At 45.4% G+C, this 21,999-nt stretch overlaps 1 protein-coding gene across 1 annotated transcript in view; it reads left to right on the top strand.

Annotated features, from left to right (window-relative positions):
• Nucleotides 1-21,999, top strand: part of LOC134336979 (serine/threonine-protein phosphatase 4 catalytic subunit-like) — a 98,897-nt gene that overhangs the window by 38,807 nt on the left and 38,091 nt on the right. The window contains exons 3-7 of the mRNA XM_063031724.1: nucleotides 9,812-9,863; nucleotides 10,492-10,542; nucleotides 10,781-10,882; nucleotides 11,443-11,616; nucleotides 20,069-20,195. Coding sequence (XP_062887794.1) covers nucleotides 9,812-9,863; nucleotides 10,492-10,542; nucleotides 10,781-10,882; nucleotides 11,443-11,616; nucleotides 20,069-20,195 — 506 coding nt within the window. The remainder of the gene's footprint in view (nucleotides 1-9,811; nucleotides 9,864-10,491; nucleotides 10,543-10,780; nucleotides 10,883-11,442; nucleotides 11,617-20,068; nucleotides 20,196-21,999) is intronic.

Raw genomic sequence — 21,999 nt, 5'->3', positions numbered from 1 at the left:
TCAGTAGTACCAGTAGTTGTTACAACTTGGTCCTTGGTTGCAGTGGATGGCTTTCTGGCAGAGGCTAGCAGGTTTTTTTTAAACAGGATCTCCGTATTTAGTATTCATCTTCCCATCAATCCTTACCAGATTGCTAGTCCCTGCTGCTGAAAAGCATTCCCAATGCATGATGCTACCTTCACCATACTTTTCAGTAGGGATGGCGTTACCTGGCTGATGTGCAGTATTAAATTCACACCAGACGTACAGCTTAGTGTTGAGGCCAAAAAGTTTCACTTCAGTCTCATCCAACCACAAGACCTTCTTCCACACTTTTACAGTATCTTCTAAGTACCTCTTGCAAAATCTTTACCGGCAAGGATATGCTTTTTTGTAGCCAGGACTTCTTCCTTGCACGCTTCTATAAGACCCCTTTTTTTGTGCAAGGCATTAGAGATTGCAGAGTCATGAACTTCATCTCCAGTTGCAGCCACTGACTTCGGCAGCTCACTCAGAGTGACTGTTGGCGTCACAGTTGCCTCTCTTACAAGTGTCATTCTTCTCTGGCGACTGAGTTCAGAGTGGCAACCTGACCCAGGCAATGCGACTGTAATTTCATATTTGTTCCAATTTTTCACAAAGCACTGCACTGAGCTGAGGTATGTTCATTGCCTTTGAGATGGTCCCCAGATTTGTGCTTCACTGTTATCATTTCCTTGACTTGTCTTGAATGCTCTTTTGTCTTCATTTTGTTTTGGTCTGTTGAAAATTTACCATACTGTTAGACTTCACAGAGACTGGGGGTATTTATTCCCGTAAATTCATTGAAAACAGGTGATCCTCCAATTTTCTACATTAACAAATTGGGTGAGTTGGTAAGGTAATACATTGCATCTGAGGAAAGTTAGCATAGTAGTTACAAAGGGAATGAATATTTTCAGTTTCACAGTTTTGGTTTTTAATTTTTAGTAAATTGTTAAGTTATGGAATTTTTCTTTTGATTTGTATTGATGCACGTTATTTTGTGATTGGCTCTAAAAATCCTGCTTCAATATATTTTAAATTTAGAAAACGAGACAGTAAAATATGAAAATAGTTGTGAGGGCTGAAAACATTTGCGAGGCACCGTATATCCTATGCAGAATACATACGCGCATGCGTTCTGCTAGTTAGGATGTGCTTCCATTGTAAATATGTAATTCTACAATGTCACCTGACTATACAAAATGTTAAAATTAAGTAAGTAATTATAGCCATTGAAACTGTAGTTAATCATTTATTATTGTCTTTGTGCTCAGAAGTGTGAAAATTGGAAGAGGAGAGCTAGATTGTTCTGAACATCCAAGTTGAATGAAGACCCCCTTTTATCTTCTGGCTGCAGCTTCATGTGGCTCAGTTCACCAGTTACAACAATACTGAATTGCTTATTCTTGCTCAAAATTCTTACATTTTCTCTTGTTGGGTGGCCTTCTAGAAAAGTATTGGGTGTTCTTTGACTGCACAGCAGATTGCTCCATTGTTTCCCACGATCTGCTTGAAGATCCCAGTGGAATTCCAGTAGATTGTGTTGATCCAGACTTCCGTCTCTTGTGTCTCCTGCTCAATTATTTCTGTCTTTTACTCAACATCTGTTGCACAAACAAATTGCCAGCTTCTGAAAATTACCACAGCATTGGAGAGGGATCGGAACAGACAAGATAGGAAAGTGTTTAATTGGAGTAAGGGGCAATATGAGGCTATCAGACAAGAATTTGAAAGCATAAATTGGGAACAGATGTTCTCAGGGAAAAGTACGGCAGAAATGTGGCAAATGTTCAGGGGATGTTTGCGTAGAGTTCTGCATAGGTACGTTCCAGTGAGACGGAAAGGTACAGGAACCATGGTGTACAAAGGCTGTTGTAAACCTAGTCAGGAAGAAAAGAAGAGCTTACGAAAGGTTCAAAAAACTAGGTAATGACAGAGATCTAGAAGATTATAAGGCTAGCAGGAGGGAGCTCAAGAAAGAAATTAGGAGAGCCAGAAGGGGCCATGAGAGGGCCTTGGTGAACAGGATTAAGGGAAACCCCAAGGCATTTTACAAATGTGAAGAGCAAGAGGATAAGATGTGAGAGAATAGGACCAATCAAGTGTGACAGTAGAAATGTGTGTATGGAACCGGTGGAAATAGCAGAGGTACTGAATGAATACTTTGCTTCAGTATTCACTACGGAAAAGGATCTTGGTGATTGTAGGGATGACTTGCAGCGGACTGAAAAGCTTGAGCAAGTAGATATTAAGAAAGAGGATGTGCTGGAGCTTTTGGAAAGCATCAAGTTGGATAAGTCACTGGGACCAGATGAGATGTACCCCAGGCTACTATGGGAGGCGAGGGAGGAGATTGCTGAGCCTCTGGCAATGATCTTTGCATCATCAATGGGGACAGGAGAGGTTCCGGAGAACTGGAAGGTTGCAGATGTTGTTCCCTTATTCAAGAAAGGGAGTAGAGTTAACCCAGGAAATTATAGACCAGTGAGTCTTACTTCAGTGGTTGGTAAGTTGATGGAGAAGATCCTGAGAGGCAGGATTTATGAACATTTGGAGAGGCATAATATGATTAGGAATAGTCAGCATGGCTATTGGAGGGATGGGTTAGTAAAATTGCTGATGACACAAAGGTTGGGGGTGTTGTGGATGGTGTGGAGGGCTGTCAGAGGTTACAGGGGACATTGATAGGATGCAAAACTGGGCTGAGAAGTGGCAGATGCAGTTCAACCCAGATAAGTGTGAGGTGGTTCATTTTGGTAGATCAAATGTGATGACAGAATATATTATTAATGGTAAGACTCTTGGCAGTGTGGAGGATCAGAGTCCATAGAACACTCAAAGCTGCTACGCAGCTTGACTGGGTGGTTAAGAAGGCATATGGTACATATGGCCTTTATTGATTATGGGATTGAGTTTAAGAGCTGAGAGGTAATGTTGCAGCTGTATAGGATCCTGGTCAGGCTACGCTTGGAGTACTGTGCTCAATTCTGGTCACCTCACTACAGGAAGGATGTGGAAACCATAGAAAGGGTGCAGAGGAGATTTACAAGGATGTTGCCTGGATTGGGGAGCATGCCTTATGTAGGTTAAGTGAACTCGGCTTTTTCCCCCTTGGAGCGATGGAGAATGAGAGGTGACCTAATGGAGGTGTACAAAATGACAAGAGGCATTGATCGTGTGGATAGTCAGAGGCTTTTTCCCAGGGCTGAAATGGCTAGCGCAAGAGGGCACAGATTTAAGGTGCTTGAAAGTAGGTATAGATGAGATGTAAGTTTTTTACGCAGAGAGTGATGAGTGCATGGAATGGGCTGCTGGCGGCAGTGGTGTAGACGGAAACAATAGGGTCTTTTAAAAGATTCCTGGATAGGTACATGGAGCTTAGAAAAATAGAGGGCTGTGGGTAACCCTCGGTAATTTCTAAGGTAAGGACATGTTTGGCACAGCATTGTGGGCCGAAGGGCCTTATTGTGCTCATTGGCGGTGCCAGAGGTTTTTTCTTGCTGGTGCTACAGTGGGGCTGAATTATTCAGTGATGGTGCTGAGGGATGTACCCCCTATGGCAGGAGTTCCCAACTTTCTCTGCACTGCGGACTGGTTTAATATTGACAATATTCTTGCTGACCGGGGGGGGGGGGTGCACAGGAGTAGGTTTGCCAATGGACAAGAGTAGCAGTCAAAAACATTGTGTTTACCCCGAGAAAGACTACCATGACCATAAAGCCTTGTGCGGGCACCTATGTGCACATGCGTGTACGTGCCCTTTTTTTTCTACAAATCCTTTTTGGCAATTCTGTTCAGTGAAACTACACTGTATATACATTTATTTCTACTTTATATAGGCTATGTATGTATCATATCATTCTTGCTTTTACTATATATTAATGTTATTTTAGGTTTTATGTAACACGATGCATGAATATAGTGATAATGTGGCGACCCACTTTCTGGCACCCACGAACCGGCTCACGAAACAGCGCGCGCAGGCAGAGGGCCGGCAGCAAAAAGGGCGCCAGGCCATCTTCACCAGCAGGGGGAAAATCCCGCGCGCAGAAAGGGTCTGGGAATATACATTCCCCACAGTAGTTCTGCCCAGGGAGGGCGGGAACGGGAAGGCTTTAAAGCGGGCCGCGAAGTTTGAATAAATCTCTTTCATCGCAACTCTAACTCACCGACTCCGTGTGGTTATTCTAGTGCTGTGTGTAGCACATCGCTACAATTGGTGACCCCGACGGCCCAAACAATATTTGGACCAGAGATGACCGACGCTGCATCTGTTCACGCAGTTTCGTTAAAACTGCCAAGCTTCTGGACGCTGAGATCCCCAGTTACAGGACTGCAGTCTCCGGTTTGCAGCTCCAAGACCTCCCCGTAGGCCCAGGTGAGAGGACCCTATTATGTGACGTAGCTACCGGCCAACCCCGCCCCGTCGTCCCAGCAGCCTGGCGCCGGCGGGTTTTCGAATCCATTCACAACTTAGCGCACCCCTCCATCAGGACAACTGTCCGGCTGGTCTCCAACAGGTTCGTGTGGCATGGACTTCGTAAACAGGTCAGTGAATGGGCCAAAACGTGTATGCAGTGCCAAACGGCCAAGGTGCAGCGGCACACCAAGGCTCCACCGCAGCGGTTCGAACCCACCCGCCGGAGGTTCAACCACATCCATGTGGATATCGTGGGGCCCCTGCCAGTGTCACGAGGAGCGCGGTACCTCCTAACTATGATAGACCGGTTCACCAGATGGCCAGAGGCAGTCCCGCTCAGCGACACCACCTCCGAATCCTGCACCCGAGCACTGATCGCAACCTGGGTAGCACGCTTTGGGGTACCGGCCCACATTACCTCCGATAGGGGCGCCCAGTTCACCTCCAGCCTGTGGTCGGCTATGGCCAGACTTTTAGGAACACAGCTACACCACACAACTGCCTACCACCCACAGTCGAACGGACTAGTGGAGCGCTTCCACCGTCACCTGAAATCGGCTCTCATGGTCCGCCTGGAGGGGCCTAACTGGGTGGACGAACTTCCCTGGGTCCTGTTTGGAATCCGCACGGCGCCCAAAGAGGATCTACACACCTCGTCGGCCGAGTTGGTGTACGGCGCGCCCCTGGTCGTCCCAGGAGAGTTCATACCAGCCCCAAGGGGGCAAGAGGAAGAACCCACAGCAGTCCTGGACAGACTACGGGAGAGGCTCGGTAACCTGGCCCCCAGACCCACTTCACAGCACAGACAGAGCCCGACCTGCGTACCCAAAGACCTGCAGAACTGTAAGTTTCTTTTTGTACGACGGGGCGGACACCGGGCACCGCTACAGCGGCCCTACGAGGGGCCGTTTAAGGTGATCAGGAACAACGGGTCCATGTTCGTGCTGGACATTGGGGGGAGAGAGGAGGTTTTCACGGTGGACCGACTCAAACCGGCCTATGTGGACTTGGCGCAACCGGTCCAGGCTCAGGCACTGCGGCGCAGGGGCAGACCTCCCAAACAGAGGCCGATCCAGACTGTGGACATTGGGGGAGGTATCGCCGGTTCTGGGGGGGGGGGTTATGTGGCGACCCACTTTCTGGCACCCACGAACTGGCTCACGAAACAGCGCGCGCAGGCAGAGGGCCGGCAGCAAGAAGGGCGCCAGGCCATCTTCACCAGCAGGGGGAAAATCCCGCGCGCAGGAAGGGTCTGGGAATATACATTCCCCACAGTAGTCCTGCCCAGGGAGGGCGGGAACGGGAAGGCTTTAAAGCGGGCCGCGAAGTTTGAATAAATCTCTTTCATCGCAACTCTAACTCACTGACTCTGTGTGGTTATTCTAGTGCTGTGTGTAGCACATCGCTACAATAAGTCAATTATAAGTCACTTATAGTCACTAGCATCATAACATTTTAAGTAACATTTGGATATTAAACACACAGCACATATTTTCCCCGTATGAACATATAAAATCATTGCAACACACCAATGTCGCTGAATCAGTGGGAGCCCTGGGCTTGTTTCCCTGCAACAAGACGGTCCTATCGAGGGGTGATGGGAGACAGCGATACTCGAAGGGGGTTCCTTATGTCCAGTCTATTCCACAATTTAGTTTTCGTTGCATTCATTGCAGAAAACCCCGCTTCGCAGACATATGATGTTGGAAATGGAAGCAATGTTTTCAGTGATTTTGTGACTATCTCAGGATAGTTAGCTTTGACTTTGATCCATAATGCCGGCAGAGATGTTATGTCAAACATACTTTTCAGCTCGTCGTCATTTGCAAGCTTGAGGAATTGATCTTCTTCCTGCGCTGGCATGGATGACGCGTGGGTAATGACCTCGCGTGCGTTCAAGTTCAACAGTAGGCGTGACAGGGAATGAGGAAAGGTGCAGCTGACTCATATCGCCAAATCATATGGTTTCCTCGCAGCCCGGTAGCACATGCTTTGCGTCCCGGTACCGGTCCGCGGCCCGGTGGTTGGGGACAGCTGCCCTATGGTAATATGTATTTGCAAGGCCAGACGAGTGGCGTTCAAAAGTCAGTTTCAAGCATTATGTGCCTACTATAAATTCCTCTGTTGATTCACAAGCAACAGCAATTGATAAATATACTATAGAAGTGAACTGTGACAGTGTCAACAGCATCAGAGACAACCCAGGCTACACAGAGCATAAACAAACAAACCAAGCAGAGCATCCGAGCAACAGCAGACAACGTGAATCACGCACCAATCCTGCAATCAGTGTCAAATGCATGCTTTTTAACTGAAAAACACAACACTAACCCACAATGTCCACTGCTATTTGCATTACATAGACAGACAATGCCAAAAGATACATGGTTGTTAAAGTCAAATAAGGCAAACAGCAAATGCAAGGCTTTACCAGGAGTTGGACAAATCATACTCTGACCATGCAATACCTCAATTAATTCAGCTACTGAATTTAAAACAAAAATCAACAGAGACTTGGAAGTCTAAGCAAAACCAGCAGGCTTAGTAGCAGTAAAAGTAATAGTTTAGGATTTTCAGGAAACATAAGGACTGTGGGGTATCCACCACAAAATAATAATAATAATCAGCATTAGTCTTGGCCCAAATTTAAAAAAAATCAACTGCCCTCACCATTGATGTTTTCAGAGAAGCACAATCCATCTTTTGTTGTGATTGGTGGTGAAAGCATCAATGATTTTCTGGATGTCAAGTGCTTTGGTCCTCCGGCTGTTTATGGCCAACAGGGCCAAGTTGCTGTTCTGAGCATCGCCGCTGCTATTCCTTGGGTAGTCTTTGAGGCGTCTGAGGCTAGAGAAACTCCGTTTGCATGAGGCAGATGTCACAGGTAGAGTTAGTGATGTGCAGATTAGTTTGTATAAATCTATAAACATAAGCATCGCGATAGGGTCTCATTGGAGCTAGAAATTCCACTGTGTCATTCACTGTCTGTCCTTGCTAGAGACTCAACCACAGCTCTCATATACTCACGATTTTCTTGGACAATCTTTGCATGTCCTCTGTCAAGCATTTTTCCCAATCTTGAACAGTCTTGTTTTCACAATCTGAATTTGGCCCATGTCTCCATAGCAAACTTATGAGCTGCACTTACATGGTGGGTTTTGAAAGCTGTTGTAGCTTTCCGCCAGTTGCAGTAACCGGTGACAGTGAAGGTAGACTCAGAATGGAACCCATGTCCTCCACACAGGAAATGCCTGCATGCAAAGCAGAACGTAGTATCTTTCATGATCGAATATTCCAGTCAGTCAAACCAGCCACGAATAAAACTCCTTTGCTGATTGCCAAACTTGTTGTGAGCAGCGAAGGGTACTTTTTCAATGCTGGCTGACGGGGTCCTTCCTCAGGCTGCTGGCTAACATCGCTAACGGTATTCCCACTAGCACTAAGAGCAGCTTCATCCATGCTCTCTTCCGAATCCGGCTCCATTTCTTGTTCCTCTACTTCGCCCTCACACTCCCTTGATGAACTGCTGTCGTCCTCATCCCCACTTCTTTCTGAATGTCACTTTCAATTAAGACAGGCTCAGGCTGAGACATCACTGATTCCTCTGGATGAGGTCGTTTTCTCACTAAAAATCGATCCATTTTTCACTCCGCCAAAATAATGCATGTGCCAGGCCCACGCTAGCTTGTAAAAGCACTGTGTGCGTGTGTGTGTGGGTGGGGGGTGGTATTGTTAGTCTCGCAAGACCATGGATCTGCGCCTGCATGTATACGATCAATCTCTCATGTGAGTGAGAGTGAGTGAGATCACCACCTTAAGTGATCTTAGATCAGCTTAACTGATCTGAGGACAGCAACGGCAAGACATTGACAACGAACGAATAAGCAGAAGTGTAGAGTAGCTCTGACAGAGTTTATAACTTTATTGCTGCTGGAGAAACAAGCTGTATTCAAAACTATACAGAGAAAGCAAAGCAGGTGCAATTCGTATGTGAAATTTCAGTTAATTTCTTGGTGGTGCTGCGCTGGTGCTATTGCAATTTCTGCTGAGGCTATAGCACCAGCTATCACCACTTTAGCGCCGTCCCGAGTGTGCTGTAGGTTTTCTCTGTTTCTACTTTTCCTGCTAATTGTCCATGTTTGAGAAGTTTCAAGTGGTAGCTTGGTAGTACAGTGCCTGGACAATGTTCTCTGTTTGAAGTTGGGCACATGAGCGTGTACTCCTGTATTCGAGGCTCGCAACTGATGTAGCACCTACTTTCCTCATAAAGGCAGTCATTTAGATTCTAAATGATTGGGAGGTGGACCTCATAGATTGGGCATGCTTCTGATCTGGACTAGAATTAACTCTTTGAACCAATCTGACCAGAGAGTCTATTCAGTAAAGAAACACAAGAATATCTGCAGATGCTAGAAATCCAAAGCAACACATAAAATGCTGGAGGAGCTCCCCCTTCCTTTCCAGTCCTGGTGAAGGGTCTCAGCCTGAAATATTGGCCGTTTACTTTACCTTAGATGCTGCCTGACCTGCTGAGTTCCTCCAGCATTTAGTGTGTTGGTTCAGTAAAGAACATTTGTTATAGTTACTTTAATTGCTTCAAGAAATCCTGAGCAGTTATGTAGTTGATTAAAGACGAGACTGCAAATGCTGGAAATCTGAAGCAACACACAAATCTAGAGGAACTCAGCAGGTCAGGCAGTATCTATGGAAGGAAATAGTCAATAGTTTGTATTGAAACACTTCATCTGAACTGCAAAGAGAGTAGATAATCTGTATTATATATGTATATTGGTATCGATATATGTATAGAAAGAGATTGAGATTTTATATTTAAAAAATTGGTGGAAAAGGTATGGAGCAGGAGCTGGCAGGTGAAGTGGATCCAGCTGAGGGAGGAGAGTGAAAATGATATGGAAATTGACAAAGAAGATGTCCTCTTCTATCAGATTCCAATGGGCCATGGACTAACGGGAAGGAGGTAGGAGGGCAATGGAGAAGAATGTATGAGTGATAAGCAGATGGAGTGGGTGGGGATGGAAAGAGCTGGGGTTGGTGTTGTGGGATAAGAGGGAAGTTAGTGAAATTGATGTTCATGCAATCTTATTGCAGATTACCTAGGCAGAATGAGTTGTTCGTTCTTTGATCTTTGTCTAGCCTCAATTTGATAGTAGAGGAGGCTGTGAACCCCAGTGTTAGGGGAATGGGAAGTAGAATTAAAATAATTGGCCATTGATCAATTTCTTCTGATGTTATAGCATATAGAAGGGTCATGAAGTGAAATGTTCCTGGCATTTTTTTTAGCATCACTGATTCAGCAGTGTGAACATGGGGTAATAATTAAATACTTTATGAAAAGAGTGATATACAATATCCTTTATGCCTGAACAGGGAGATTCTTTCTGAAGAGAGCAACGTTCAACAAGTGAATTCTCCAGTCACTGTGAGTTAACTCATTTTGTATGAAATTGTTGTCAAACCTGTGATTACTGTATTGGAGTGAAATAAATTAAAAGATGGCTGTTTCCTTGATTCTCTCTGGTGTCCTGTCGATGTGCAGGAAGGGGGAGTGTTCTATCATACTCCTGCCTTGTATTTTGGAGATGGTGTAGAGACTTTGAGATATAGGAGTTGAATTACCTTACATAGGTTATCCACCTGTCTTAATGTGGCCAGTCACATTGAGTTTTGGTCAACCCTCGCTCTCTGAACTCTGGGTTGCAGTTGAAGGTGGCCTGACTTCATCTCCCTGAGTTAAACTGGAGTGGCATTCTGCTCACTTCCTAGTCAGCTAACGCCTGAGGACACTTACATCAACACTTGAATGGCTCACTAAAGCAGTTGCTTAAAATTCAGAGCTGTTGTAGGTTTTGGGTCCTGCAATATTTCCTGCAGCACTGACCTTTAAAGGTGTACTTCAGAATGATCTTCCCACTCGTAAACTGGTCTGTTCTGAAGTGTTTTTGAACAACATATGAACTTCTTCCCTGAAACCTCTGAGGAAATAAGTTAATGGAAGTACGCCCAGAAGTAATTGTTTATCTTCTCGGTTTGTTTCTTTTTCCTTGCAGGTATGTGGAGACATCCATGGGCAATTCTACGATCTCAAAGAGCTTTTTAAAGTGAGTTACATTCAATCAGGTACACGAGTGTAAATCTGAATGGTGTAATTCAGTGTAAATACCAATAGTAGTTGAAGTCCTTAGTGATCTTGTGATGCTGTCTTCCAGTCATTTCTGTATGTTCTCTGGTGCTTCTCCTAGCCTTGGCCCTAGGCGGTCAGTAGATAATCTCTGAGTGGACATCAAACTCTGCAAGATCAGGTTCGATGGTCCTGAACATTTACTTTGTCTCTCACAGGTTGGAGGAGACATTCCTGAAACCAACTACCTGTTCATGGGAGATTTTGTTGACAGAGGCTTCTACAGTGTTGAGACATTCTTGCTGCTATTAGCATTGAAGGTGAGGTCATTTATACCAGTTTGCTGACTCATCACCTAAATGTACAATTGCGTGACTGCCATTTCTTCCACCAAACCAAATTATTTTCTTTCCCAAACGTATACGCAACCTCTTAAATTTTTGCCCTTGGTATCCCTTTCCAGATATGGTGGTCCTTTTAATCTTGCTTTTCCATCTGTTTGTATCATCAGTACATTTTGGCATCAGTACATTTGCTCATTTCAGTTGTCATTATATTGCAAATAGCTGAAGTCCCAATGCTGATCTTGTGCCATCTTAGCTACAGCCTGCCATCCTGAAAATGGCCTGTTTTCTAGCTAATATTCTGCACGTTAATGTCTTCTCCACATCATGAGCTCTTAACTTGTGTGTGTAATAACTTCTTTTGATCACCTTACAAAATGCCTTACAACCCTGAAACTCGAATCGAATATAATTTTCTTTCCATAAAATGTGATTCTGCTTTAGCCCATATCCTGGGTTGCTGGTCCAACACTGTAACCAGTGGACCATCAGAGCTGATTCTTTCATCACTAACCAAGATTTGTTGTGTGCAATAGGTTCGCTATCCTGACAGAATCACACTGATCAGAGGGAACCACGAGAGCAGGCAGATTACCCAGGTTTATGGTTTTTATGATGAGTGCTTGCGCAAATATGGGTCGATAACTGTGTGGAGGTACTGCACCGAGATCTTTGATTACCTCAGCCTTTCTGCTGTTGTGGATGGAAAGGTAAGAGCTTATGTTAAAGATGTTAACTAAGTATAGGCATTGTATACTGATGGAAATGACTGTGCCTAGATTTTCAAGTGATTGGTTCCATGTTTAGTTCTGGAGTTTGGCAGTCTGAGTTGTGGGTGTACTAAAGGAAGGAGACATGAGCTGTCTGTGAGCCCCACCCTTTGTCCCTGCAATGACGAAACTGTTATCAAAGATATTTTAGCCAGGTGTTGTGTTAAAGGGACATCATATTTGACTGGTATATTGAAGTCCTTTCGGAAGAAATGTCTTAAAGTCATGTGCCAGAGTTTCCAAGAGTTGGTGGGGGTTCATAGAGACTTAATCTTTTCAGTGCGCAGCTGGAAATGTGCTCCCTTGGCAGAGCTTTGGGTGGTGATGGTGGGTACGTGACCACCATAGCCTGCCTAACTAACCCACAACCAAGCGAGTAACTTGGCCTTTGTGGGAGGTGTTGGGCTGGGAGAATGTGTTGACACTGGTTCCTTATTTTTTTTTCTAGTGGATCTGGAGGGTTGCAGAGATGGTGGTAGTAGTTGTCCAGTGCTTGAATGCCTGCTGCAGGCAGTCCAGGCCTCGAAGCCTACAGGAGAACGGGGATTGCTCAGGACTAGTAGATAAGCAGGTCTATGTGAGACACTGGTAATATCATATCTAGCAAATGTGTGAGTCTCTTTTTTTAAGGAAGAATGTAAATACATTGAAAGCAGGTTGGTGAAGGTTTATTTGACCTGTACCTGCATCGAACAGATAGCTAGGCTGGCTAGGCTTGAATGTGCCAGTGAGTGAAAGGGGACAATAGATCCTGAGGAACTTTGAATGGCTGGGTGTGGAGAGCTTGTTTGTGGCGTAGGAGAATTTAGAACTGGGGTTCATGGGCACAAGAGATTCTGCAATTGCTGGAAACCTTGAGCAACACAAAATGGTAGAGGAACTCAGCAGGTCAGGCAGTCTCTCCGGAGTAGTGTAAAGGCCAAGACCCTTCATCAGGACTGGAAAAGAAGGAGGCAGAAGCTAGAACATGAAGGTGGGGGGAGCAGGAGTACAAGCTGGCAAGTGATAGGTGAGAGGTAGGTGGGTGGTGAGAGGGGGTGGCTGCTAAGTAGGTCAAGGCTACAGAAGGAGGAATTTAATAGAGAGTGGGCCATGAAATAAAGGGAAGGAAGAGGAAAACAAAAGGGAGGTGATGAGGGTGGAGGATGAGAAAATGCTGAGAGAATAACTAGAATGGAAAAGGATAACGGGTAGGGAAAGTAATTATGGATGTTAGAGAAATTGATGTTCATGCCATCAGGTTGGAGGCTACCCATATGGAATAAAATGTTGCTTCTCCAGCCTGAAAATTGTTAAACTTGAAAATAATATCAATATTACCTGCCCACAACATTCAGCAGAAGAGCAATAGCAGCAGCTGCAAGTCCCTTTCCCACCCCATCCACGCACGCACACACACATAGTCCTTGACCCTGGACTCTCAGACTCATAGACCCTGTCCCTGGCCTGCAATCGCACACTTGGCAGATATCAGGCTGACAACTTCCAGAAACACTGACCCAAGGAGCTTTAACTTTCGGGCCTCAACCTCCAGATTCACTGACTTCTGTCTTTAATCTTTGAGCTTTGGCTTCTCGTATCGGCTCTAGGACTTGTAGATCAGGGGACTTTCAACTTTGGGCTCATGTGGACTCCTGACTTGCCAACCTGAGGGTTCACTGCTCCTCATGCCTCCGGCCCACATGGACTTCCCACCCTGGGTCTCATCAACTTGAGAGGTCATGAGCCCTCATCCTCAAGGCCTGCTGATTGTGGTCCTCGACCTTGGGGATTGCTGATTTTCATCCTCAAGGCCTGCTGACCTGACCCCTGAGAACTGCCAGTCTTTGACCACAAAGCACTCTGACTCCTGCCCTTGACCCTTCATTGCCCTAACTTCTAATTGCCCCCTCATCCCTCTCCCTAAAAACTTACCTGATCCTTAAGTCACCATGTTGTTCCTAAAACCATTCCCTATAAACCTGAACAAAAACACAACTAAGTCTGAGCCACTACCTTGACAGACATCGCAGCTTGGTGCTGTCTTAAACTGTGAGATTGATTTCAAACACATGATAAGTTTGCTTTTTCCGATATAATTACACAGTTTAATTTTAATTTGGTGTTACAGCACAGTAATGGGCCTTTTGGCCCAATGAGCCTGCATGGCCCAATTACACCCATATGACCAATTAACCTGTGCCTTTAGAATGTGGGAGGAAACCAGGGCAGCCGGAGGAAGTCGAACGGTCACGTGGAGAGCGTACTTTAAAGTGATGCACTAAATTCTCCGCCACCATGCAGCCTTACGGTATTATAATACAGCAGTCCCCAACTACCAGGCCACGAGGAAACTATATGAGTCAGCTGCACCTTTCCTAATTCCCTGTCACGCACTGTTGAACTTGAAATAACCTACCAAATCATACCAAATAACACACACAACCTAAAATAACACTAACATATAGTAAAAGCAGGAGTGATATGATAAATAGAGCCTATATAAAGTAGAAATAATGTATGTACGGTGTAGTTTCACTTAACAAAATTGGGAAAATTAAGCCAAAACCGATTTGTAGAAAAAAAAAATTGGCACGTACACATATGCGCACGTCACGCATGCGCACAGAGGTGCCCCTGCAAGGCTTCATGGTCATGGTAGTCTTTCTCGGGGTAAAGACAAGTGTCCCGTATTTGACTGCTACTTTTGTCTCTCATTTGGGAGTGAGAGAGTTGGCCACCCTACTTGAACACATCCCCCCCCCCCGGTCGGCCGGTCCGCAAGAATATTGTCAATATTAAACCGGTCCACGGTGCAGAAAAGGTTGGGGGTCCCTGTTATAATAAACTTCCCATCGCTCTGGTGGCGATTGTTAATTGGTGAGAAAAATGCCAAACTATTAGGATATTGAAATGGTCTGATAGCTGGTGATTGGAGTTTTATTGAACAAGAGTATAAGGCAGATAAACACACAAAATGCTGGAGAAACTCAGCGGTCAGGCTTCTGTCAGAGGAGTCACGACAGAATACAATAGTCAGACTGAGGCAGGAGCATCACCGAAGTTCACCCTCAGTCTGAGCATTCTGTTCTGCTCCAGTCACCTCACAGGCATTGACAGTTGTACAAAAATCAGGGACTACAGTTAAAAGGATAGATAGGGAATATCTTTGTAAATTTTATTTATTGATAAAAAGCAGAGTAGGTCCTTCTGGCCTTTCGCCCCAGCAACCCCATAAACCTGATTAACCCTAGCCTAAGCACAGGACAATTTTCTATGACCAGTTAACCTGCCCAGTACACCTTTGGGTTGTTGGAGTCTTGTGAAAGTGTATAAAATGATGGGTAATTAGGGCAGTGATTAAACATTTTATGCAGCATGTGGTGGGAATGTGTTGACTGCAGATGCGTAGAATCCAACAGAGAAGGATCAAATGGTTGTACTACAGATTGGCTTGGACACAGTGATGTTGAGAGGTTACAGCTGTAGAGGCCAACATTCGATGATTCTAGGAACTCTTAACATAGAAAACCTATAGCACAATACAGGCCCTTTGGCCCACAAAGTTGTGCCGAACATGTCCCTACCTTTGAAATTACTAGGCTTACCTATAGCCCTCTATTTTACTAAGCTCCATGTACCTATCTAAATGTCTCTTAAAAGACCCTATCGTATCTGCCTCCACCCCCATTACCGGCAGCCCATTCCACGCACTCACCACTCTCTGAGTAAAAAAAAATTACCCCTGACATCTCCTCTGTACCTACTCCCCAGCACCTTAAACCTGTGTCCTCTTGTGGCAACCATCTCAGCCCTGGAAAAAGCCTCTGACTATCCACACGATCAATGCCTCTCATCTTATACACCTCCATCAGGTCACCTCTCATCCTCCGTCGCTCCAAGGAGAAAAGGCTGAGTTCACTCAACCTGTTCTCATAAGACATACTCTCCAATCTGGGCAACATACTTGTAAATCTCCTCTGCACCCTTTCTATGGCTTCCACATCCTTCCTGTAATGAGGCGACCAGAACTGAGCACAGTACTCCAAGTGGGGTCTGACCAGGGTCCTATATAGCTGCAACATTACCTCTCGGCTCCTAAATTCAATTCCACGATTGATGAAGGCCAATACACCATATGCCTTCTTAATCATAGAGTCAACCTGCACAGCTGCTTTGAGTGTCCTACGGACTCGGACACCAAGATCCCTCTGATCCTCCACACTGCCAAGAATCTTACCATTAATACTATATTCTGCCATCATATTTGACCTACCAAAATGAACCACTTCACACTTAAACACGAGGAATTCTGCAGATGCTGGAAATTCAAGCAACACACATCAAAGTTGCTGGTCCTGACGAAGGGGCTCGGCCTGAAGCGTCGACTGTACCTCTTTCTAGAGATGCTGTCTGGCCTGCTGCGTTCACCAGCAACTTTGATGTGTGTCACTTCACACTTATCTGGGTTGAACTCCATTTGCCACTTCTCAGCCTAGTTTTGCATCCTATCAATGTCCCACTGTAACCTCTGACAGCCCTCCACACTATCCACAGCACCTCCAACCTTTGTGTCATCAGCAAACTTACTAACCCATCCCCCCACTTCCTCATCCAGGTCATTTATAAAGATCACGAAGAGTAAGGGTCACAGAACAGATCCCTGAGGTACCCCACTGGTGTTCAACCTCCATGCAGAATATGACCCGTCTATAACCGCTCTTTGCCTTCTGTGAGCGAGCCAATTCTGGATCCACAAAGCAATGTCCCCTTGGATCCCATGCCTCAGTAAGCCTACCATGGGGAACCTTATCAAATGCCTTGCTGAAATCCATATACACCACATCTACTGCTCTTCCTTCATCAATGTGTTTAGTCACATGCTCAAAAAATTCAATCAGGCTCATAAGGCATGACCTGCCCTTGACAAAGCCATGCTGACTATTCCTAATCATATTATGCCTCTCCAAATGTTCATCAATCCTGCCTCGCAGGATCTTCTCCATCAACTTACCAACCACTGAGGTAAGACTCACTGGTCTATAATTTCCTGGGCTATCTCTACTCCCTTTCTTGAATAAAGGAACAACATTTGCAACCCTGCAATCCCCCGGAACTTCTCCCGTCCCCATTGATGATGCAAAGATCATTGCCAGAGGCTCAGCAATCTCTTCCTTCACCTCCCACAGTAGCCTGGGGTACATCCCTTCCGGTCCTGACAACTTATCCAACTTGATGCTTTCCAAGAGCTCCAGCACATCCTCTTTCTTAATATCTATATGCTCAAGCTTGTCAGTCTTCTGCAAGTCATCACTACAATCGACAAGATCCTTTTTCATAGTGAATACTGAAGTAAAGTATTCATTAAATACCTCTGCTATTTCCTCCAGTTCCATACACACTTTCCCATTGTCACACTTGATAGGTCCTATTCTTTCACGTCTTATCCTCTTGCTCTTCACTTACCTGTAGAATGCCTTGCGGTTTTCCTTAATCCTGTCCACCAAGGCCTTCGCATGGCCTCATCTGGCTCTCCTAATTTCCTTCTTAAGCTCCTTATTAGCCTTATAATCTTCTAAATCTCTAACATTACCTAGCTCTCTGAACCTTTTGTAAGCTTTTCTTCTTGACTAGATTTATTACAGTCTTTGTGCGCCACGGTTCCTGTACCCAACCATAAACTTCCCTGTCTCATTGAAACATACCTATACAGAACTCCACATAAATATCCCCTGAACATTTGCTGATGTAAATTCATCAAAAAGAAAAATGAAACATTAGTAGCTTTATGAAACTGAAATCAGGCAGGGTCCTAGAGGATTATGAGGTGAGAAAGAACTAACAGGGAATAGGGAGAGCCAAAGGGAATCAAAAAATGTCCTTGGTGTGTAGGATTATGGAAAATCAAAACATTTTAGACATCCCTGGAAAATGAGGAGAAGTATGGCACTCAAGGGAAATGGATGGAATTTAAATTTGGAGTAAAAGGATATGAGAGAGTTAGTAAATGATTACTTTGCATCAGTGTTTACCAGGAAGGAGGCCATGGAGGACAGTGAGATCAGAGTGGGCTATGTTTATTAATCAGGGGCATGTGAAATCGAGGGGGTGGTGGTAATGGGTCTGTTGAAAATCATTAAGATGGGATCTAGTTTGAGAGAGATGAGAGGAGATTGCTGGGGAACTGGCTCATGAAATTCTTCTTGATTTAACTGCAACGAAGCTGCTTCCATCTGTATTCTATCACTGTTGCTACTAAAATGCTGTATAAGAAACAGGAGCCAGAAGAGATCATGACCATTTATAATATAAAAATGTTTTATATTATGGCTAATCCTAGACCTTTGCCTCATTTTCTTGTCTGTTTCCCAGATCTTCATGTTCCTCCTTTGCTGAATGATTAAACATCCACAGCCTTCTCGAGGAGGGAATTTCAAAATTTACAAGAATACTTGCAATTCCTCTGGCTTTCAAATGTCTGGCCCCTTAAATTGCTGGGAAGCTTTTCTCAACTATAACATCCTGAAATAGCCGGAGATTCAAGTTATCAGCTATGTCTTCTAACCATTGCTTCTCAATCATAACCACTGAGGGCTTATTCCCTGTATTCAACCTTTGATACCAGAATGTGTGGCGGTACTCGCGAGCTGCCCCCGGCACATCTTCAATGCAAATGTTGCGTTTCAATATATGTCCTTGTGATAGATAAACTTGAACCTTGTGCCATAACTTTCATACCCCACCATATGTTTTGTCATGTCCATGATGTTCTGCATATGAATGTCAAAGTAAGTTTGGTATATTAATAATGAAGAGAGTAATCCCAGATTACAGAACAATATTTGATGGAGGAATGGCCGATGAAATTTAATCCTGATAATTGTGAGGTGATGCATATTGGGAGGTCTCATAAGGGTAGGACATGAACCATGAGAGTCGAGGTTCTAGATGGCATTGACAAATGGGCCATTCCAGAGAGCCTTCCAAGTGGCAGCAGAGGTAGATAGTATTGAAGCCATAGGTGAGCTGGTCTGTCGCCAGGACGCAATTATAATAGTATACTGTTTATGATACATTGCTTTACAAAGATTGGTTAGGTCACCTTGTGCTCAATTCTGGTCACTACATTATACAAAGAACATGATTGCACTGGAGGGGGGCAAAGTGAATTCATCAGGATGTTACCCGAGTTATGCTGTTGTGAAGAGGAATTGCTTCTGACTGGATTTGTTTCTTCCTTTGAGTGGAGGAAGCCAAGACTGGAATCGAGAGGTTATCAAAATTGAGTGACTTTGTTTGGATGGTGAGCTTTTCCCCAAAACAGAAGTACCTCCTAAAACCAGAGGGCATGTACAAGGTTTGGAGATCTGAGGAATGTTTGCTTCACCCAGAATTTTGTAATCTAGAACACTGAGAAAGTGGTGAGGTCGGTACTCTCACCACTTTTAAGTATTCAATATTGTTTATTGTCATTTGCTACGCTACCTCCTGTCTGATGGTAGGGAGTCAAAGATTGTGGGATGGATGAGAGGATCCTTGACAATGCTAAGGACTGTGTATGCAGTGTTCCTGATTAAATATCTCTGATATATGGAAGAGAAAACACAGTAAGCATCAAGAACATAATAAAAAACAATAAATATATCTGTACAGATACTTAATCACCAAAGTATAGTAGGCTGCAAACCAGGTGCAGAGAAATGGGGTTAACATAACTGTATCATACTTGACGGCCGGCATGGATGTGGTGTCTGAAGATCTTGTTTATTTTCTGAATGAAAATTAATCTGATAAACCATTGCATTGCCTTTTAAGGCAAGTATATACTTCCTAAGATACAACAAACACTACTTTCATCACCTCTCCAATGTCCTTTGTTTTGGTGAGCCGCTCCCACATGCCTCTGATTTCAGCTGATTTGGTCTTTGACTTTCTGGTCTATCCAGTATACTGTTCTTCACTTGCTTTGTGCCTAGACTGATGTTACATCTGGCTGATCGTGTTTGCTTCATTTGTGGAGGAAAGTCTTGGCCCTGCTGACCTTTGTACTTGTGGGGTCTCCCTCTACCTTCTGCCCCCCCACCTTTGTACTTGTGGGGTCTCCATCTACCCTCTGCCCCCACCGCCCCCATTCTTCCTTTGCTCACACTGGTGCCCTCCTTTGCGAGTTTGCACACAGTGAAATCTCCTGATTCATTGTGCTCTAGATTTTTCCAGTAAATCGCATTTTACCTGCTCCTATCCCCACTGAGCAAAATCACTCTGCTGCCAAGTTGAGGGAAGTGGTAGTCTGTGTCATAGTGACTCTTCCATAAGTTCTGAACTCGAAAACATGTAGAAAAAGTTTGTTATTCAGCATTCTGAAAATTCCTTTTCTTTTTCAAACAAACACCTTCTGCATACCCTCCTATAGATCTTCTGTGTGCACGGAGGCCTGTCTCCTTCCATCCAGACCCTGGACCAGATTAGGACAATCGACCGGAAACAGGAGGTGCCCCACGATGGTCCAATGTGTGACTTGCTGTGGTCTGACCCAGAAGGTGAGTCTTGGGATTGCTCAAAATTATTGAGTAATATTACTTTGAGAGCAAATTGAAGGTTAGTTGGCAAGCAGCCACAAGGAATTCAAATCCTCTCATGGTAGGAGCTGCTCTTAAAGTACCCATGCTGATTTTTAGTCTCTAATGCCATCAGTTCTGTCGGTGGTAGAGTCATTAGGAATTTTTGTTTGGCAGATGCACTGGGTAATATCCAGACTGATTCTCCATGATAGCCCCATGGCTTTAGGAGTGATCGTGCTTTGATGTGTGGAATAGTTTTATTATTGTGACGTGCTAAGATAGTGAAAAGCTTACCTTGTGTACTGTTCATACAGAGTTAGATCATTACACAGTGTAATGAGGTAGAACCAAATAAAATTCGAGTTCAATTGTCATTCAGTCATACATGACTACCCATAAATAGAGCCAAATGAAACAGTGTTTCTCCAGGGCCAGGTGCAAATCGCAGCACAAGCCACATATAAGGTAGTAAGCACGTACAAAATATCAGTAAAATACAGTTCAAGACCGAGTCCATGAATGTTGCAGTCAACACAATTTGCTTCTCTTCTGCTGAGCAAGCATGGAGTGGAGAAGCACAGACCCCAGCTTGGACGCTGTGCCACACTGCCCCTGGTAATCCGGACAGACCCCAGCTTGGACGCTGTGCCACACTGCCCCTGGTACTCCGGACAGACCCCAGTTTGGACACTGTGCCACACTGCCCCGGTACAAAGGACAGACTCCAGTTTGGATATTGTGCCACACTGCCCCTGGTAATCCGGACAGACCCCAGTTTGGACACTGTGCCACACTGCCCCGGTACAAAGGACAGACTCCAGTTTGGATATTGTGCCACACTGCCCCTGGTAATCCGGACAGACCCCAGTTTGGACACTGTGCCACACTGCCCCGGTACAAAGGACAGACCCCAGTTTGGACGCTGTGCCACACTGCCCCTGGTAATCCGGACAGACCCCAGTTTGGACGCTGTGCCACACTGCCCCTGGTAATCCGGACACACCCCAGTTTGGACGCTGTGCCACACTGCCCCGGTACAAAGGACAGACCCCAGTTTGGACACAGTGCCACACTGCCCCTGGTAATCCGGACAGACCCCAGTTTGGACACTGTGCCACACTGCCCCTGGTAATCCGGACAGACCCCAGTTTGGACACTGTGCCACACTGCCCCGGTACAAAGGACAGACTCCAGTTTGGATATTGTGCCACACTGCCCCTGGTAATCCGGACTGACCCCAGTTTGGACACTGTGCCACACTGCCCCGGTACAAAGGACAGACCCCAGTTTGGACGCTGTGCCACACTGCCCCTGGTAATCCGGACAGACCCCAGTTTGGACACTGTGCCACACTGCCCCGGTACAAAGGACAGACTCCAGCTTGGACGCTGTGCCACACTGCCCCTGGTAATCCGGACAGACCCCAGTTTGGACGCTGTGCCACACTGCCCCGGTACAAAGGACAGACTCCAGCTTGGACGCTGTGCCACACTGCCCCTGGTAATCCGGACAGACCCCAGCTTGGACGCTGTGCCACACTGCCCCTGGTAATCCGGACAGACCCCAGTTTGGACACTGTGCCACACTGCCCCGGTACAAAGGACAGACTCCAGTTTGGACATTGTGCCACACTGCCCCTGGTAATCCGGACAGACCCCAGCTTGGACGCTGTGCCACACTGCCCCTGGTAATCCGGACAGACCCCAGCTTGGACGCTGTGCCACACTGCCCCTGGTAATCCGGACAGACCCCAGCTTGGACGCTGTGCCACACTGCCCCGGTA

Source organism: Mobula hypostoma, chromosome 23, assembly GCF_963921235.1.
Source record: "Mobula hypostoma chromosome 23, sMobHyp1.1, whole genome shotgun sequence".
Taxonomy (NCBI): Eukaryota; Metazoa; Chordata; class Chondrichthyes; order Myliobatiformes; family Myliobatidae; genus Mobula; species Mobula hypostoma.
Note: the sequence above shows the minus strand (reverse complement) of the source record. Positions and strands in the feature narration are given on the sequence as shown.